Below are 18,892 nucleotides of genomic sequence, written 5' to 3'. Positions count from 1 at the left end.
CGGTTGTAAGTATTGACAGGGTAATCTGCGGCCCTCCTACCAACCGTGGGATTATGCATACCGTGAGATAGGAAAAGTTTAATAATTTGAAAATTTTACTATAAATTGTATATTTATATACTTATCCTATCTCACGCGATGGATACCCACTTGACCTGCCACACATCACAGATTACTGGAAGCTCCAAGACGAGAATGACAGGCACAGGTAGTCACGTGATCATCTGAGCGAGCTGCATGCTTATGGAGATGATTGACAGGTGCTGTTGTCGGAGTGAGGGCAGAGGTCGGGTGGTCAGAGGCCAGTAAGATTTGATTCAACTTAGCCTACAGCACGTTTCCACACATGGTCGTAGAAGAAGAGAGGTGCATACCGTGAGATAGGATAAGTATATAAATATACAATTTATGGTAAAATTTTCAATATTGTAGCTGGACGATCACATGTCAACAAACTGGCTTGCTTATTTTACCCCATTCCATGTGCGTACAACTTCCGCTTACCACGTTCATGAGGGTACATTTTTCGCTCCAACCGCGGTAGCCAATTTCACATCATATTATCAACAATCACGAACTGATTACCGCCTCATTTTCCATGAACTGCTAGTTTACAGTAACATCAGCAAAAATGTGTGAATTTAAATGGCTTTCTTATTTTACCCCATTCCATGTGCGTACAACTTCCACTTACCACGTTCACGAGGGTCCGTATCATCTTAGTGTTGATTATATATATTTTACATTTATAGAGCAAAATTTGTAATTAAAATTACACAATGCTAGGATATAATTTCTTTGGGTTAAATAATAGTATTTTGTATTATATTTTACTGATGACTGCGTGAGAATTCATCCCGTTATATTATTGTGCATGTTTGAACTTGATCGCTGGGAAACGTGTGCACAGCTGATTGCTATTTCCAGCTCAAATACACACGGTAATCTTTATCCCTGCAAATAATACAATGCCCAGCAAAAACAACTTAGAACTTAAAAGGAAAATAATCATGTCTAGTGATGTTTAATTGCAAATTTGACGTCTTTACTGACACGTGATACGATGTTGTTTTCTTACCCCTGGAAAAAGTTTGACAAAAGTGTAATCCATAGATAAGCCGACCCCCTTACAGTCCTCAAAATTTGGGTTATCTACGGTAATATACGGTAAGTGTCATCATCTTCACAGATGTACCTTCAACTGCTTCACATGTGAACCAACTTCGATGAAAGTAGGAAATTCCAAATGAAATTAGGGAACTAGATTTGATCTGGGATGAAAACTGTACAGGTTCCCAGTGTTGGTGCCTGAGGCTTGTCAAGCATTTCAGTCACTCTTGTTTGTTGTCTTTTGTCATACACATGCATATTACGCTATGTAACTTGCAATGATAATGTGCTCCAATATGTCTTTTTGAAATTTGTTAGTTAATGCAAGTGATCAATAATAGTAATAGTTAATAATAATATATGATGATGATAATTATTTTATCTAATACTGCACCACTTTGTTGAAACAAAGAACTGCGATCACTTCCTTGTCCTCTGACGATCATCTGCACACGCATCACCGGAAGGTGATGTCAGCCACCTCAGATTATTGCTATCCAAAGACCCAACAGGTCTCGCAGTTCTACGTTTCAACATCCTCTGGCAGCCACATTTTTAGTAGTAAGCAATAAGTGCAGGAAGTAGGTAGTGCAGAATAAGTATACAAATATAAAAAATATTTATGTTTTACTTAAATAGTAATAAATGCATGCTCGCTTCTCACTCACTCACTCACTCACTCACTCACTCCTCACTCACTCACTCACTCACTCACTCACTCACTCACTCACTCACTCACTCACTCACTCACTCACTCACTCACTCACTCTTCCTTCCAGACTCCTTATCAACTTCACCAAGAACAAGGATGAGATGTTGTGGAGAGGCTACCTGTATTCAGTGATTCTGGTGTTGGTGGCTGTAGTACAGTCCCTCATCCTCCATCAGTATTTTCATGGCTGCCTCGTCCTGGGTATGAGGCTCAGGACCGTCATCATCGCTGCAGTATACAGGAAGGTTAGTCATTATGGTGAAGACAGACTTGGACATTTGGCTGCAGAGTTCAGGGAGATTAGTCCTTGGTTGGACATTTTGCTGCAGAGTTCAGGGAGATTAGTCCATGGGAAGAAGCTGAAAATGTCTGTTTAAAAAAACATAGAATACTTTCTTAACTGCCTGAGTGAAAAAAATAACTGTTTGCTTTGTGGTAAATCAGCGTTTTATGTTAATATTGGAAATGAATAGATTGTTTGAATGCACTTGTTAAACAGCGTTTTCTTGATGCACTTGGGTAAACATTTAGATTGTTCTGATGGTTTTTGCTATGTTCACAATTGTTAAACGCTAACTGGGGGCGATGGGGTAGCCTAGTGGTTAAAGTGTTCGCTCATCATGCTGAAGACAAGGTTTCGCTTCCCCACTTGGATAAAATGTGTGAAGCCCAATTTTGGTGTCCCATGTTGTGATGTTGCTGGAATATTGCTAAAAGCTAACTAAAGCTAAACTCTCACTCACTCACTCACTCACTCACTCACTCACTCACTCACTCACTAATGGGGAGCTGCTGACACTAATGGAGAACTGCTGTACAAAGATAATGTGACTTGGCTATATCCAATGGCACCTTGTCATGGCACAAGTGACATGAGTACTTCCTGCAAGCAGTTAAGTCACGGAATCCGGACCCATTCACTGATGCTGTCATTACACAGATCATTTGGGACATACTTTTAAACAAACTAGTCATTTATGTTACTTGTCTCCACTTGACTTAAGACCCTTACTGGTTAGTTTCACAAGGAAATAAGATCTGGTGAGCTGGTCAGCTTGACAGTCCATGAGATTGTTGTTCTTTCAGACGTTGAAATTGTCCAATTCTGCAAGGAAGACGTCAACGGTTGGTGAAATCACTAACCTAATGTCTGTGGATGCTCAGCGGTTCATGGACTTAACGACATACTTCCACATGATCTGGTCCGGACCCTTCCAGATCTCAGTGTCCCTCTACTTCCTGTGGCAGACCCTGGGGCCATCCATCATGGCCGGTGTGGGCGTCATGGTCCTCCTCATCCCTATCAACGCTTTCATCGCCAACAAGACCAAGAACCTTCAGGTAGGAACCTCACAGGGGTCAATGTGACCACTATCTGCTGTCAGCAGCAATGTTGCCTACGGAACCATTGAAATGTAAGCTGCATTGATAGTTTCTTTAAAACTATGGTGGTTTTGTGTGAACGATTGGTCAGTGAGTGTTTCAGTCATGGCACAGAAGTTTATTGTTGGAGAAAAAAGCCAAAAGGGATGCAGGTCTTACACCATGTTACATGTTCCACTTTGGAAAACTGATGTGCACAGAGAGACGTAGAAACCTGACCCACAAATCCAGGATTCACACCCATGATCCCAAAAGATTAATGGGGCCAATTCTGTACCGGGCCACTTCTGCACCCCAACTCCTGAGAGACAGAGTAGAGGTTAAATAGTAATGACATGTAATAGCTTGTGATTGTGCCTTAGCCGCTTCCCTTAGTTACACAAGATTTTTCCTTATCCTGACTCATGATCTTTAGCTTATCTTCTTCTATGCGAATGTTAGTGGAACACTTGAATCCCTTGTAGTTCCCTAAAGCGGACGTAAAAGTTCACTCACCCACGAGTTACCTCCCTTTTCACACGCAAACAGTCATGTGACCAGCCTTACTTGTCACTCTCTCCCTTTTCACCCAAGCGGATGGTTGGGCGAGCACTGGAGTCCCATATATGGCATTATGTCCTTTATATTTAGACACCTCAGCGTTTGCGTACACTTCATCCACGCCGCATCAGTCCCAGACAATGCAGAACTCCGATCCGGGCGACTTTATGAGACAGTTTACTATGCAGATGATGGCCATGATGGAGCGTTGGTTCGCCGAGGAAGCAGAGGCACGGCAGAACCCTACGGGGCAAGCAATGTTCGCAGACCCTCGGACCTTCGCGAACCTGATAGACCTACATCTACGCCTCACAGGTCTACAACTGAAGATAACGTTCCTCACACTCAGAAGACTCAGTCATCATGAATGAAGATGGAAGGTTCGCGAACGTCCCTGAGACTACGAGAGATACGTCTGCAAACCCTCAACGTTTGACAACGTCTAGGAAGCCCTCTCCGAGATCCAGCCGTTCCACATCTAGATCCCGCAGTCCTCACATACGTTCGGAGGAATGTTCGCGAAAGGAATGTTCGCGAAGGGAAGAATCTCAAGAAGGTATGCGAAGGCATGGATCGTGAAAGCACTGTTCAACTGACTCGGAACTATCTGATGAACAGGGTGACTACGTCTTCTCAGAAGCGGAGGTCACATCTTGGATAGCTAATGGGTTAGACTTAGAGTACCCCTCCAAGGATTGGAGGAATTGGATGAAACATGCACATATAAAATGACTCTCTTACGATTCCACCAATTGAACCGATATCCAAGGTGGCTATGAACCTACGCACAGCTTTTGAGAAAGCAACTCGTTATCAGAATCAACATCTACCATCATTCAACGCTGGGAGGTTTCCTCTACATCATATGGATCCCTTCATGAGAGGGCCGGACTTAGACGACAACATGAAGTTGGTTAATGACTCACGGAACAAGGCCTATAAGGTGGAGGATAAAAAGTTGGCTTAACTCGACACCTCAACTAGGAGAACTTTCTTCGGGTTAGCAAGGTCTAGAGCGATCAATGAGGCATTGATAACAAATTTCAAGAAACCCTAGGTCGGAAGAGGATAGGATGATACTATCAGCTTTACTAACTCAGAAAAAGGACCAACACTTCATATCGGATCACTTGGCCTCAATGTCGGCGGGTCTCACCTTATTATGTAGACAGGGTCTACTAGCATCTTGTTCTTGGAGTGACAGATTTACCCAACCTCTGCTAAGAGCTCCTTGGGTGGTGCCCCCTCTTCGGAGGGGAGATTGATGAAGCTGCTAAGGAAGCTACTCACGACTCAAGAGAAGTCATGATGATCAAGTCTATAGACACTTTGGCCAACGTCATTCGCCATACTTCACAGAAGTACAGCAACAAGTCAAAGTTTTCCGGTATTCAGAAGGCAAAAGAGAAGAAATTCTCCAGCTTCATGGGCGGGAAGAGCTCTTTTCATCGCCCATCTGGAAACTACAGAGGGAACCCTGGGAGAGGACGTATTCCCAGAAGTTCGAGAGGAGCTAGACGCTGAAAATGGGGTTTGGAACGACTGGACATTTCCACCCCCAACAGTTCCTGTACAACCATCGACAGTGGGTGGACGTTTACAAAGGTACTGGGAAAATTGGGGAATATTGGAGGACGACTACTTCTCACAAGTACTGCGAGAAGGGTACAGAGTGCAGCGTACACAGTGATTCGGACTCTGTACGGGTAATGATCTTTCCTGTACGTGAAGGGGTCGCAACTCAATTATGATAACGATCTTATCATAATCTATGGGTTGTCATAGATAACTAGTAAAAAGAAGATACTAGTATATCTTAAGCCACATGAATCTACAAGATTCACTTGTCTGAGAGAGAAGTAAGACAAGATTGTGGTCCCCCTGAGTTATAACGGAAGTTTGAAGAATAGGATCTAGGAAATGCCGTTATGCAGTTCCCATGGGGGGGATACAGGATGTATCTAAGGACAGCTGATGAATCCAGAAAGTGGCTTGACCCACCACCAATCCGTCGGATTCTATAAGCAAAAGATCATGAGTCAGGATAAGGAAAAATATGTAATTTTTAAAGTAAAATTGATATTTTATACTTATTCTGACTCATGAGATCAAGCCCTCCCGACCTCCCCGCTGAAGACACTTCAGATTTCACAGTAGATCCAAGTGCACTGGCTATATTCAGGAGAGAGTGGCAAGTATGGCTGGTCACATGACTGTTTGCGCGGGAAAAGGGAGGTAACTTCGTGGGTGAGTGAACTTTTACGTCCGCTTTAGGGAACTACAAGGGATTCAAGTGTTCCACTAACATTCGCATAGAAGAGGGAGATAAGCAAAAGATCATGAGTCAGGATAAGTATAAAATATCAATTTTACTAAAACAATTACATTATCTGCTAGCCATGAGTTGCAATACGAGAATTCCTTGTGTATTTTGGTCTTTAATATTAAGTGTATCATCATTTTTGGATTTTATTGAAAAAGTACTGGTAACTTGGATGTTTTTGTTAACATTTGAGTGTCTGTATTTTAGGTTCAGCAGATGGCATTGAAAGACAGGCGGATCAAACTGATGAATGAAGTCCTGAATGGAATGAAGGTACGTCTGGCAGGCTTTGTATGAGAACAATAATCAGTGTTCTACTGCTCTGATGATTAGTTGTTAAGACTTGTTCACCAATGTTTATTGTATGCATGGGCAGTGGGGAAGCCCAGTGATTAGAGTGCTCACTCTTACGGGTCAGGTTTCATTCCCCACTTGGGTTCAATATTTGAAGAAAATTTCTGTTTTTCCCTGATATGAAATTGCTGTAATATTTCTAAAGGCATCACTCAATCATTCTCATTATTGTTCGGGTCAGGTTGGCATACTGCCTGTCCTAACTATTTTGAATAACCACTCTTTAAATGTCACCAAATAGGCAATATACCTGTATGTATATCACATATGGCAGGTAGCCATCTTTCTTCTGAAAAATTGACCCCGTGAAGGTCCAGGTTAGAATGAACCTTCATAAAACATAATTATGATTGTCGTGAAAGGCGACTAACGGGATCGGGTGGTCAGGCTCGCTGACTTGGTTGACACATGTCATCGGTTCCCAATTGCGCAGATCGATACTCATGCTGTTGATCACTGGATTGTCTGGTCCAGACTCGATTATTTACAGACCGCCGCCATATAGCTGGAATATTGCTGATTGCGGCGTAAAGCTAAACTCACTCATCACTCACTCTTTTGAAAACTGACCGCCTCCAAAGTGTAGTGGTTAGAGCGTCCGCCCGGAGAGCGGAAGGTAGTGGGTTCGATCCCCGACCGCGTCTTACCAAAAGACGTTAAAATATGGTACTTGTTGGTCCCTGTCTGGCGCTCGGCATTAATGGGTACAACAAGGACTGGTCGGCTCGGAGTCAGTATAATGTGTCTGAGCGGGGTATTCATGCTTCACTGAGGCAAGGTATCTCAGTGGGCTAGCACTATAAAACCAGCTTAAGTCGCACATACACATACACACGCATGCACGTCATCATATGAGCGAAATATTCTCAAGTACAACGTAAAGCCCAATTTCACCTCACCTCACCTCACCTCACCTCACCTCACCTCACCTCACCTCACCTCACCTCACCTCACTTCTTCTGAAACTGGGAGTTGGCATAAGTCCATCACTTGTTTGGGGGAGAATCATGAGCACAATTAAGAGTCTTGCAGGAACCTTACCTTTAGTCTGAACTGTACCCACAATTACTGCATTGTGAGAAACCTTTTAATAACAGACCATGGTTATTACATTTTAAGGGGTGTTAGGGGCGGTTTTGTGGTCAAATTGTTTGCTTCTCTCACTGATGGCTAAGATGCGATTCCCCATGACTACAGTGAGATGTTGGTGGAATACAGCTAAGACATGACATAAAACTATACAATCTCACAGCTTTGTGTTGTATCTCATCCAAATATGTCACCGATTAATATGATTGATAAAAATTATGCTGGGTACTTTCTTCCCAAACCATCACACCCCATTCTCCACAATATTTTGACTTTAAGCTTCATTTTGCAAACTTTGCTTGACTGTTTTGATATATTTGATATAATGACACATCTCTATAAACCTCCCCTCTAGGTACTGAAGCTGTATGCATGGGAGCCATCGTTCCAGAAGAAGATCCTGGAAATCCGGAGCAAGGAGCTGGAGGTGCTGAAGAAGTCGTCCTACCTGCAGGCATTGTCTTCCTTCACATGGACCACAGCACCCTTCATGGTCAGTCAACATGCGAGAGTGCACATGACAGAAAATCATAGAACTAGTTCTTCAGTGAAGGAAAAATGCCTCTCAAAGTAGTTCTTCAGTGTTAGGTTGCCGATTTTTCTGTCCATATTGCATGTGTAATTGGTAACTTTCAGTGGCTTTCAATAAAACGTATGCTTTATTTGCAAAGAAAACATCAACATACCTATTTCTCTATGATCATTTGTCATGTTTATTGTAGACAAGTTTATTTTGTTGAGAAGTTGGGCTCGTGCTAGTGACACCCAGTTACTTTTATAGCATGTGTTGAGTGATCCAGGAGACGTTTGGTACAGCTATCACTGGTGCCAAGTGCTGTTTTGTTGTGTTCCATTTCAATGCTAGTATTGATACAAGTATGATATAAGGGTCTAACATTGGAAAATTGTTGAGATTTTGTACTTGAAAAATACCATCCAGTGAAGCATGAGCTGATTTGAAATAATGATAATTTTAAAACTTACCCTGTCTCACATCTTTTACTCTGTCTCGACCTGCTGAATGGAAACGAACTGCAAATAAAAATCCTTGGCCTCATTTGAACATACGCCGAAAATTTGGTAAAAAAGTAAAATCATGCAGAGAGAGATAACTTGTCCCACAAACACTGGTTCCCTCACTAACCCAGACTAGTTCTAGTGTGATGCTTGTGGTAGGTATCTCAGTGTAGTAACCTGTGTCAACATTTATTAACAGATTTCCTGTAAATGCTGCTTGTGAACTTTCCCCAGGTTTCCCTGACAACGTTTGCTGTGTATGTGATGTCAGACTCCAACAACGTCCTGGATGCGGAGAAGGCCTTTGTGGCACTGTCACTGTTCAACATCCTCCGCTTTCCTCTCTCCATGTTGCCCCAGGTCATCACCAACTTCGTCCAGGTCAGTTGAGGGTACAAGACCCTTCAACACAGCGTTAGTCACCATGTCACCTCATGTCACCTCGTGGCAAGTTGTCTTTGAGATGTCCTGTTAATGATGTTCTATTTTGTACATGATCATCCCCACCACCGAGTCATGAGTCCCCCAGAGGCAGGTTCATCGTCCCCTCTAACTGAGTGTACACTGTTTTTGTATGCTACATCTTAATATAAGCAAATAAATAACAGACTGGAGTCACATAAAAATGATATATAACTTTTTACACCTACCTGATATAGGACTCATTTATTAGAAAAATCATTTTTCACATGTTTGAAATTATTTACATTTCAATTCACCATTTTTAATGGACAGATTTAAACTTAGAAACTATTTTACGCAGTACTATTGAATATTTATTATCAGTATGTGTGTGCGCATGCGCGGCTCGCCAGACGTGGTTTCCAACAGCTCTCCCAAAATGTTACTAAATTGAAAGAAAACATGGACCAACGATGGATTTACAGTCTATAAATGTGGTAACATTGTACTAAGGATGTGTAAGATCAGCTCCCACACCCTTTTTGTGCAAAACTCAAGTCTTTTCTCCATCTTACAAGCCATGTGATCCTGACTTGTCTTCCTGCTTTCGTCGGTGGCCATTTTGTCAAGCCCAATCTCTACCATGTATTCAATCCACTGCGCTACTCGCAAACAACCAGATTACCCAATGACTTCGTCCTCACTAACATTATGTGTTTAACATCCTGTATATTTTCTCCATGCATGTCCATGAATATCGATATTATATCTCATACTCGCGTGAGAGGTTGCAAGTTGTGAATGCCTATTGCAAACATCGTAGTTCGTCTGAAGCAGCTGAGCATGTCATGACCGAGTGAACTATATCTATGTTTTTATCTATGTTTGAAAACACAAAAATATGCTGCGAACATACATTCGCTTTTATGGAAAAAGAAACCACAAAAATATTTAAACAATTTTTCTGTTGGTGCCACCCTGGCGGGCTGGGCAGCACACTCAACGCAGGAACATTTACACCCCTCACGGGGTCTGTTCCTTCATGGGAGAGAGAGAGAGAGAGAGAGTAGGATTAGTGGCATTTTGTAGCTATGTTGTTTTGGAAGGTAATATTTTCTTTGATATGTGTAGGCATCATCTATCACCTCAGAGTCTCTGGTGTCAGAGCAGTAAAAGTTGCTAGTTTCCTTTTGTTGAAAGAGTTAAAACCTTACAGATTAAGGTTATCTCCCCTGAAACTTTTAAGGAAGCCATTGTGATCTGTGTTTTCTAGATCCACATTGTAGTCATGTGTATTTAGCGTTAACCTGAGCTAGTAGACTTGAATCTTTGAGGTGAACTAGGCTTAGCAATCCCAACGATTATCTGACCATAACTTTAGATGATGGTGTGGGAGGCTGATGTCATCATTAAGGTTTACCTTCCTGACGGTCTGAATGTGTATGTATGTAAGCTCACCTGATACTTGTAAGTGTTGTTGTATTGTTTAATGGTGTCAGCAGACACCAGCAACTGTGAAGATGTAGATTGTGATGCTGTGGTTGTCTTCTGCTCCCAACAGGCCAGTGTGTCACTGAAGAGGTTGCAGAACTTCCTGCAGCTGGAGGAGCTGGACCCATCAGCAGTGCAGCACAATCCCCCAGACAGTAAGTCTTACAGTCTTATGTCACCAATGTGTTACAGTTGCCACACGTACTGCCTCTGTATGGAATGTAGGGTGGTAGGGTGGCTGTGTGGTCAAAGTTTTTGCTTGTCATGCTGAAAGACCAGGTTCGAGTTGCGACATGGGTACAGCCCATATCTCGTGTACCCAGCCGTGATATTGCTCAATTGTTGCTGAAAGCGGCGTTAAACCCAACTCACTCACTCATTGAAGGCAATGTACCAAAAGGCGTTAAAAGAGTGAGTTAGTGAGGTAAGTTTTACGCCGCACTCAGCAATATTCCAGCTATATGGCGGCATTAAAAGAGCTTGTTTCCCTGTCTGACGCTGGGTATGCTGTGTCTGATGAGAGTATTCATGTTGTACTGTTGTGTGGAGTCTCAGTAGGCTAACACTGGGAACAGGATAAAAAATACAACTGATTTTGTATTGTTGCCTATACTTGATTTGTGTTAATTGAAAAAGCTGTCAGTTGTTGAATCGACTTTGATATATTTTTTCATTTAGAGTTAAAAAGTAAAAAAACTTGTGTGCCTGCCTTGTGGAAAATCACCTTTTGGGGACTTAAACTGAGTGTACTCTGTTTTTCATGTTTATATCTCCTTAGTCAATTCCTAACTATTCTGAAGATGTCCTGCCTTGTTGACATGTTGATTATACTCTGTTCCAGAGCTGGCTGTGAGTATTGACCAAGGGATGTTCACCTGGGACCCAGATGGTGCTACTACCCTCAAAGAGTAAGTAGTAATCAGAGTTGTCTCCCTGGAGAAACACGATTATATGGTTTCGCCTCATGTTATTGTAGTCATTAATGTATGTAGAGATTACAGGAACACTACATGTGCTTCGTTTTGACAGATTCTTGATACAGTCTTTGAAAAGCACAATCAGTAACCATTTGCCAGAAATTAAAATACCTCCAAAAAATGCAGAAAGAGTCATGGAGTTCAGTTAGGCCCCCTTTCTATTTATTTCCTTACATTGTGGTCAGTAGATATTTTTAAAGTAGCTAGAGGTAATGTGAATCGTTGTTTGGTTCCAGAATCAACCTGTCTGTGGAGAAGGGGTCCCTGGTGGCTGTGGTCGGGGCAGTGGGGACAGGAAAATCCTCCCTGCTGTCTGCTCTCCTTGGTGAGATGGACAAGATATCAGGCACAGTCAATGTCAAGGTCAGTGACTTGCAGAGATGGTTCATTATTTTTCCTAGACTTGAGACCTGTAGGGACCAGGAGTAGAATTGGTCCCTGGATCACAAGAGGACCTTGTGGATTGAGTGGTCAGACTTGGTGACTCGGTGAATCTTGAGTCAGTGTACTCTGATGGCTGCTTATATCAATCACCGGATTGTCTGTGCCAGACTTGATTATATACAGGCTGCTAATATATAGCTGGAATATTGCTGAGTGCAGTAGACAGACACACACATACATACATGAAGACTATAGCTTGCCGACTGAGCACTGGAGGTGTCATTGTGTCAAGAGGTCTGTATTGTTATGCAGTTATTGTTATTCATCATGTTCGTTCTGTTAAAGGCACAATGTCACACCACACTTCTCTAAAAATATGCAATGCATTTCTCTCAATAATACCAACTATTAGCCCTCAGGGAAGCTTCCATGTCGTTTATTCGAGAAAAAAATGTGTATCTAGATTACAATGTTCAAATGAAGTAATGCAACACTGCATGAGATTGACTCTCGTGCCCTCTACCAGCTGGATATTATTTCAAGCGAACCTCATGGAGTTATGTCCCTTGGAGCTCTCTTTATGAATATCCTACGCACAAAGTGTGATTGAAACCAGTTCGGCAAACACCGACAACACAGCGTGCGACAGTTGTGCAAAGTGTGTGCATATGCCCCCAATATATAAAATAAAGGTCAAAATATTGTAAAAAATGTGTGACATTGTGCCTTTAAAGTCATGTTCAGTGTTGAGTTGTTTGATTACTTACAGTGTCTCACTTGGACAGTAGTCATCTTCTCTGTTGACATGTCCACTAGTTGATTTTGGTTGAAGCTCTGAGAAATTGATGTCCAAATCGATGTTAGGATTCATACATGTTTTGGTATTGATACACTCCGAAAAAGAATAATTTAGTGTTAATTTAGTGTAAATTTAACAGAACTTTGCTGTCTTCATATAAGTAGCTAAAGTCATAGACATCAGAGTACAGTGTCATTGCAAGTGGTGTTGCATGCCAAGATGTGTTAAGATCCCAAATGCTACTAATTACGCTGGTGTATGAGTGACATTCACTGTGGGTGTACTGATTCCAGGGCAGTGTTGCCTATGTATCCCAGCAACCCTGGATACAGAACGCTACTCTCAAGGACAACGTCGTGTTTGGGGAGTCCGTTGATGAGGCAGCGTATAGAAAGGTGGTTGGAGCGTGTGCCCTGGACCCGGACATAGACATGCTGCCTGCTGGAGACCAAACAGAGATCGGGGAGAAGGTGAGTGAGGAGAAGACATGTTGTCCTGGAAGATCTTTGTTTGTGCATAGTAGAGGTGTCACAGATCCATACCAGTTGTGACTGTTCATCACTGCAATGTATGAATTTCACCATGTGGTCAAGCTGTTTTCCAGTTTCACATGATAATTTAGATTCATTCAATTGTCTTTATGCTATGAGTTTTGGCTATTTTATCTTTTGATTAGCTTCATGGTTGTCAGCTAGGTGATAGGAAGAGTTAAAAATATTGCTTTGTGAAAACCAATATACAATATATTAACAACTATACTTAAGAAAATGGCCCTCTGACCACACTGACATGTTGCTCCCCTCCGCTGACTTACGATAGACTGCCTTGCGTAATGGCCCTCTGACCACACTGACATGTTGCTCCCCACCGCTGACTTACGATAGACTGGCTTGCGTAATGGCCCTCTGACCACACTGACATGTTGCTCCCCACCGCTGACTTACGATAGACTGCCTTGCATAATGGCCTCTGACCAAACTGACATGCTGCTCCCCATCCCTGACTTACGATAGACTGCCTTGCGTAATGGCCCTCTGACCACACTGACATGTTGCTCCCCACTGCTGACTTACGATAGACTGCCTTGTGTAATGGCCCTCTGACCACACTGACATGTTGCTCCCCACCGCTGACTTACGATAGACTGGCTTGCGTAATGGCCCTCTGACCACACTGACATGTTGCTCCCCACCGCTGACTTACGATAGACTGCCTTGTGTAATGGCCCTCTGACCACACTGACATGTTGCTCCCCACGCTGACTTACGATAGACTGGCTTGACCGTAATGGCCCTCTGACCACACTGACATGTTGACCACACTGACATGTTGCTCCCCACGCTGACTTACGATAGACTGCCTTGTGAATGGCTCCCCTCTGACCACACTGACATGTTGTGGCCCCCACCGCTGACTTCCCCACGATAGACTGCCTTGCGTGAATGGCCCTCTGACCACACTGACATGTTTGCTGACCCCACTGCCCGCTGACTTGACCACACTGATGTTGCTCCCCACCGCTGCCTTGCTGTAATGGCCCTCTGACCACACTGACATGTTGCTCCCCACCGCTGACTTACGATAGACTGCCTTGCGTAATGGCCCTCTGACCACACTGACATGTTGCTCCCCACTGCTGACTTACGATAGACTGCCTTGCGTAATGGCCCTCTGACCACACTGACATGTTGCTCCCCACCGCTGACTTACGATAGACTGCCTTGCGTAATGGCCCTCTGACCACACTGACATGTTGCTCCCCACCGCTGACTTACGATAGACTGCCTTGCGTAATGGCCCTCTGACCACACTGACATGTTGCTCCCCACCTCTGACTTACGATAGACTGCCTTGTGTAATGGCCTCTGACCAAACTGACATGCTGCTCCCCATCCCTGACTTACGATAGACTGCCTTGCGTAAGGGCCCTCTGACCACACTGGCATGTTGCTCCCCACTGCTGACTTACGATAGACTGCCTTGCGTAAGGGCCCTCTGATCACACTGACATGTTGCTTACCATCGCTGACTTACGATAGACAGCCTGTTGATCATGATGACATGTTGCTCCCCTAACTCACCCTATACTGTATGTCCTGTTGACAGGGCATCAACCTGAGTGGTGGACAGAAGCAGCGAGTGGCTATAGCTCGGGCCGTGTACCAGAACACTGATGTGTACCTGCTGGATGACCCCCTCAGCGCCGTTGACTCCCATGTTGGCAAACACATCTTCGACCAGGTCATAGGCCCAGATGGAATGCTCTCTGGAAAGGTAGACATTCGTACCCTCAAGAATTGTGTAATTTTCCATTGATTTTCATTGCCATGAGGAGGATAGTGCAGGCATGCAAAAGCCTGGTATTTCAATGTTTTACCCTAAAAAGGCCCTGAATTGCTTTTAGCATAGAAAAGGCCCGAATTGCCGGTGATATGCTCTGACATGACCCTTATTTTAGCATAACTTGTTGAGTTAATATTTTAAAAGAAAATTGATAAATGAATAATACCTTGCAATGACAATATGTCTTAACTGATCGTCATCAGGAAACAAAATTTTCCCTGTGTAGCGATGTACCTGAGTTACTGCCCTTCGATGGTTGGTCCTACATTTGAGGAACATTGTGTATATTCAACTGCTTATGTTTCATATGTGCTTCAATAGGGTCTTCAAATTGTTGATTGGGTCTTTTAAATGTGATGGTTGATAATATCTACAAGCCTGCAAGACTCTGTAAAACATTTCTCATACTTTGGAACAAGTGCTGTCAAGATTAGTCATGTTTTCTGAAAGTCAGAAACAGTGGATATTATTTTATGGCATATGCTTATTGAATGAAAGGTAATACAGTACACTATATGAAAAAAACCCCCTGTAAACATATGCTCAATTTTAGCCGCATGCTTTTATATGTTATTGTCCAGCTTGTTATGGGCCGAGTCTGTCTTTCTAGACCAGAATTCTGGTAACCCACGGCATCAGCTACCTGCCGAAGATGGACAAGATCGTGGTTCTGGTTGATGGGAAGGTGTCTGAGGTTGGGTCCTTCGGGGAGCTCATGGACCATGCAGGTGCGTTTGCTGAGTTCCTCAAGAACTACCTGCTTGACGAGCTGGTGGGTGATGACAAAGTGGAGGAACTCGGGGAGATTGAAGGTAGGAACTCTTACATTTTGTAGTTAGGGTCAGCCTGTGTGGGCTGTGTCTCTTTTTTCTTTTTAGTTTCCTCTTGCCCCTTTAGCACACTGAAAAACCCCAGATTCATGTTGCATTCTTTCAATTTCAGATGTGAGTTTTCGAGAAGAGATCTTGTCTCAGCTTGGTTCAGTACTGGAAGACACAAAGGATCTTCAGAGGTATGGTTGGTTGGAGCATGTGTTCTTAGGTGTACCTCACTTTGACTTGAGCTTTTAATGACAACAGTTAACCATTATTGCATAATTTCAAGTTGTATGCTTGCATTCATTACAATTTAATTATGTTGCACAATTGCATGACTTTGTTTACAGACAAGTTTCAAAGATATCGGAGCGTATTCGCACAGACTCTGATCACATGCATGGCAGTAGCCACACGCTCAACTCCACTCATGATACCAAACAGAAGTCAGACCACACTCTTGCTGCTAACAGCAAGGTCAAGGTCAATGAGACAGCAGCAGACGACAAGAAACCGGAAGATAAACTCATACAGGCAGAGGGAGTGGAGACAGGCAGGGTAAGGTGGTAGACTTTTGACTGTGAGTTTGTACATGAAATAGGTTATCTCATAATCAGAAAATGTATTTAGTCCAGCTTACAGACTATTGATGTTATAGGGCTTGTTCTCTTTCGTCTTGCACATGAAAGATTAACTTTTACACTGTTTTTCAGGGGTGCGTGCCTAATTAATATCAATATTTGTGGAATAAAAGAATTTTGTCCAGATTGTTTTTTGACTAACTGACAAGTGGTTTACATGAATACACATTGGTCAAATAAGTGGTCAGATATGCATATGTTATAAGGAAATGTAATCCCAAATATATCACGGTACATTTTGCGGTGTGCAATCATAGCTATCGGCCATAGCAGTGACCATCTGAATTGTCTGAGGAGTACACACAGTATGCGATCTAGACTGCTGGTGGCTGAGTGTGTTAGATCACTGAATTTGGTGCCTCACTTTAAGATGTAGTTCACCTCACTTTGAGATGAGGGACTTGACTCAATACGTACTAGAAGAAAGTGTAATCCTAAATACAACATGTGATGTGTCTTACATGTCTTCCCCCTATATGTGGCGTTTTGTTCATTAAAACCTTCATTAGCTATCAGAACCCAAGATCCAGATTGATCTCATGCTCCATATCCTGAGGGCTGCGTTAAACACGAATCCAACCCACTTTCAATCTGCACTTACGTTGTAGTGTGAGTGACCTCTGTCTCTATGTGCAGGTGAAGTTACGCGTGTTTATAGCCTACATCAAGGCTGTTGGGCCCGTCCTGTCAGCTGTCATCCTTCTCTTCTACCTCCTGTACAACGCCGCCAACATTGGCTCTAACGTCTGGCTCAGTGACTGGAGCAATGATGCCCAAAAGTACAACCACACTGACACCGCCCAGCGGGACATGCGGCTTGGCGTGTATGGAGCTCTAGGATTTTCTCAAGGTAATAAACCATGATGCTCCCCTGTGGGGATTCTGGATTAGCATTGGTCCCCTAGAACCAATATCTGCAACAGGAGGCATCCAGCGACATGGCTGTGGCTTGTCACACAAAGGCATTGGATGTTACACAGTCAATTTGTATCTCTGCTTCATCTTTTACAGATTTACGTACACACTGCCTTCATACAGCTTGAATATTACTGATTGCTGTGTTAAACAACAAATGAAGCCACATGAAGAATCGTAATATGTCTTTGAATAATTTCCTCTTTCAGTGGTTTTCGATTAACAAGAATAGGGGGACAGGTGATGCAGACGTCTAATGCAACAATTTGCTGTGTAGAGTTGTGTCCCCTGGGCATGCCAGAAACCCGTGATTTTTGTGGGTTCAAATCCCAGTTCACCCAGATTATATTTCTAGGTTTGTCAGCTCCATAAATACCTGATGAGTCAATGAAACTTACTTCTTTGACATTAGATTAACACGTCATGATAAAACTGGAATATATACTGTTCATTCACACGCCACTGAGTCTATCCCAGGTTTCCTTTCACAGGAAGTATAGAGAAGGTCAGGTCAAAGGTCACGGGGAATTGCTTTCTTAGAAGGTGCAATATTTGAATTTATTGAGAATTTGACTTAATACTGAAGGGTTAGAAATATCCCATGCATACAAATCAAGGTGGTGTATTTGAATTTATTGAACTGTTGAGTAACCGAGGGTTAGAAATAACCAATGCATACAATTCACGTACGCCAGTACATCACATCAAATGTGTTGCACCAGTCTGTTGACTTGTAAACAATGTAGCAGTTGCAGTAGGAATCTTGAGATTGTTGTAGCCAGTTTTATGAACTTTTTGTTGGTCACATCTCATATCAGTATGATATCTCAACACGGTGACCTTACTGGTAGACTTGAAGTCTCCTGGAGATAAGGATGTTTCAGGCCTGTTGTCTCCAACCGATTTCCTATCAGCTGATAATGATTTTCATGTCATCTACAGGATAACAATGGTGCATATGACAAGTAGCCTTCATGGCAGACACAGTTGTTCATGGTCTATGGCAGCTCTGCTAGGTGAAATTTTCAAGGTTGTCTACTAGGGGTGAAACGGTATACCACTGTATTAGTAGAACCGCAGTAGTTTGCCTTGGGTTCAGTATACCGTAATGCAACCCAAAATTCTGTTTTTGTACCGTCATTTTATTAACCTTTTTAAACCTTTCCTAAAATGTCTAGAAATCGAATTATTTTGTCAAAATCTATGCATTTCTTTGCTAGACAGTCACTTTTTCCCAGAAGTAAGTTCTCATATACCGATGGGAAACGGACCAAACCGAAGCCCTTGTACCGCAATACGTAGCGTACCATGGTAAGAGCATACTGTTTCACCCCTATTGTCTACATAAATGCGAATGCTTTTTTTCAGGTATCAACGTGTTGATTGCAAGTGTAGGGCTCTACCTGGGCCATATCCGTGCTGGGCGGACCCTGCACAGTGCTATGCTGGACAATGTATTCACCTCTCCCATGTCCTTCTTTGATACTACTCCTCTTGGGCGGGTTCTCAATCGATTCGCAAAGGACATTGATGTTGTAGATGTTTTACTGTCACAAACGTTATTTTATCTCATCAACAGCATCTTTGCTGTTGTGTC

The 18,892-nt window shown here is 42.9% G+C and overlaps 1 protein-coding gene across 1 annotated transcript in view; it reads left to right on the top strand.

Annotated features, from left to right (window-relative positions):
• Positions 1–18,892, top strand: part of LOC124262541 (multidrug resistance-associated protein 1-like) — a 75,440-nt gene that overhangs the window by 30,687 nt on the left and 25,861 nt on the right. The window contains 14 exon segments of the mRNA XM_046697048.1: positions 1,890–2,067; positions 2,909–3,163; positions 6,276–6,341; positions 7,867–8,004; positions 8,763–8,909; positions 10,492–10,576; positions 11,263–11,329; positions 11,635–11,761; positions 12,875–13,051; positions 14,688–14,855; positions 15,535–15,736; positions 15,867–15,936; positions 16,090–16,297; positions 17,017–17,230. Of these exon segments, the coding sequence (XP_046553004.1) occupies positions 1,890–2,067; positions 2,909–3,163; positions 6,276–6,341; positions 7,867–8,004; positions 8,763–8,909; positions 10,492–10,576; positions 11,263–11,329; positions 11,635–11,761; positions 12,875–13,051; positions 14,688–14,855; positions 15,535–15,736; positions 15,867–15,936; positions 16,090–16,297; positions 17,017–17,230 (2,102 nt within the window).

This window comes from Haliotis rubra, unplaced genomic scaffold, assembly GCF_003918875.1.
Source record: "Haliotis rubra isolate DU_JTF1 unplaced genomic scaffold, ASM391887v1 Scf844, whole genome shotgun sequence".
NCBI lineage: Eukaryota > Metazoa > Mollusca > Gastropoda > Lepetellida > Haliotidae > Haliotis > Haliotis rubra.
This window is presented reverse-complemented; position numbering and strand designations above follow the sequence as displayed.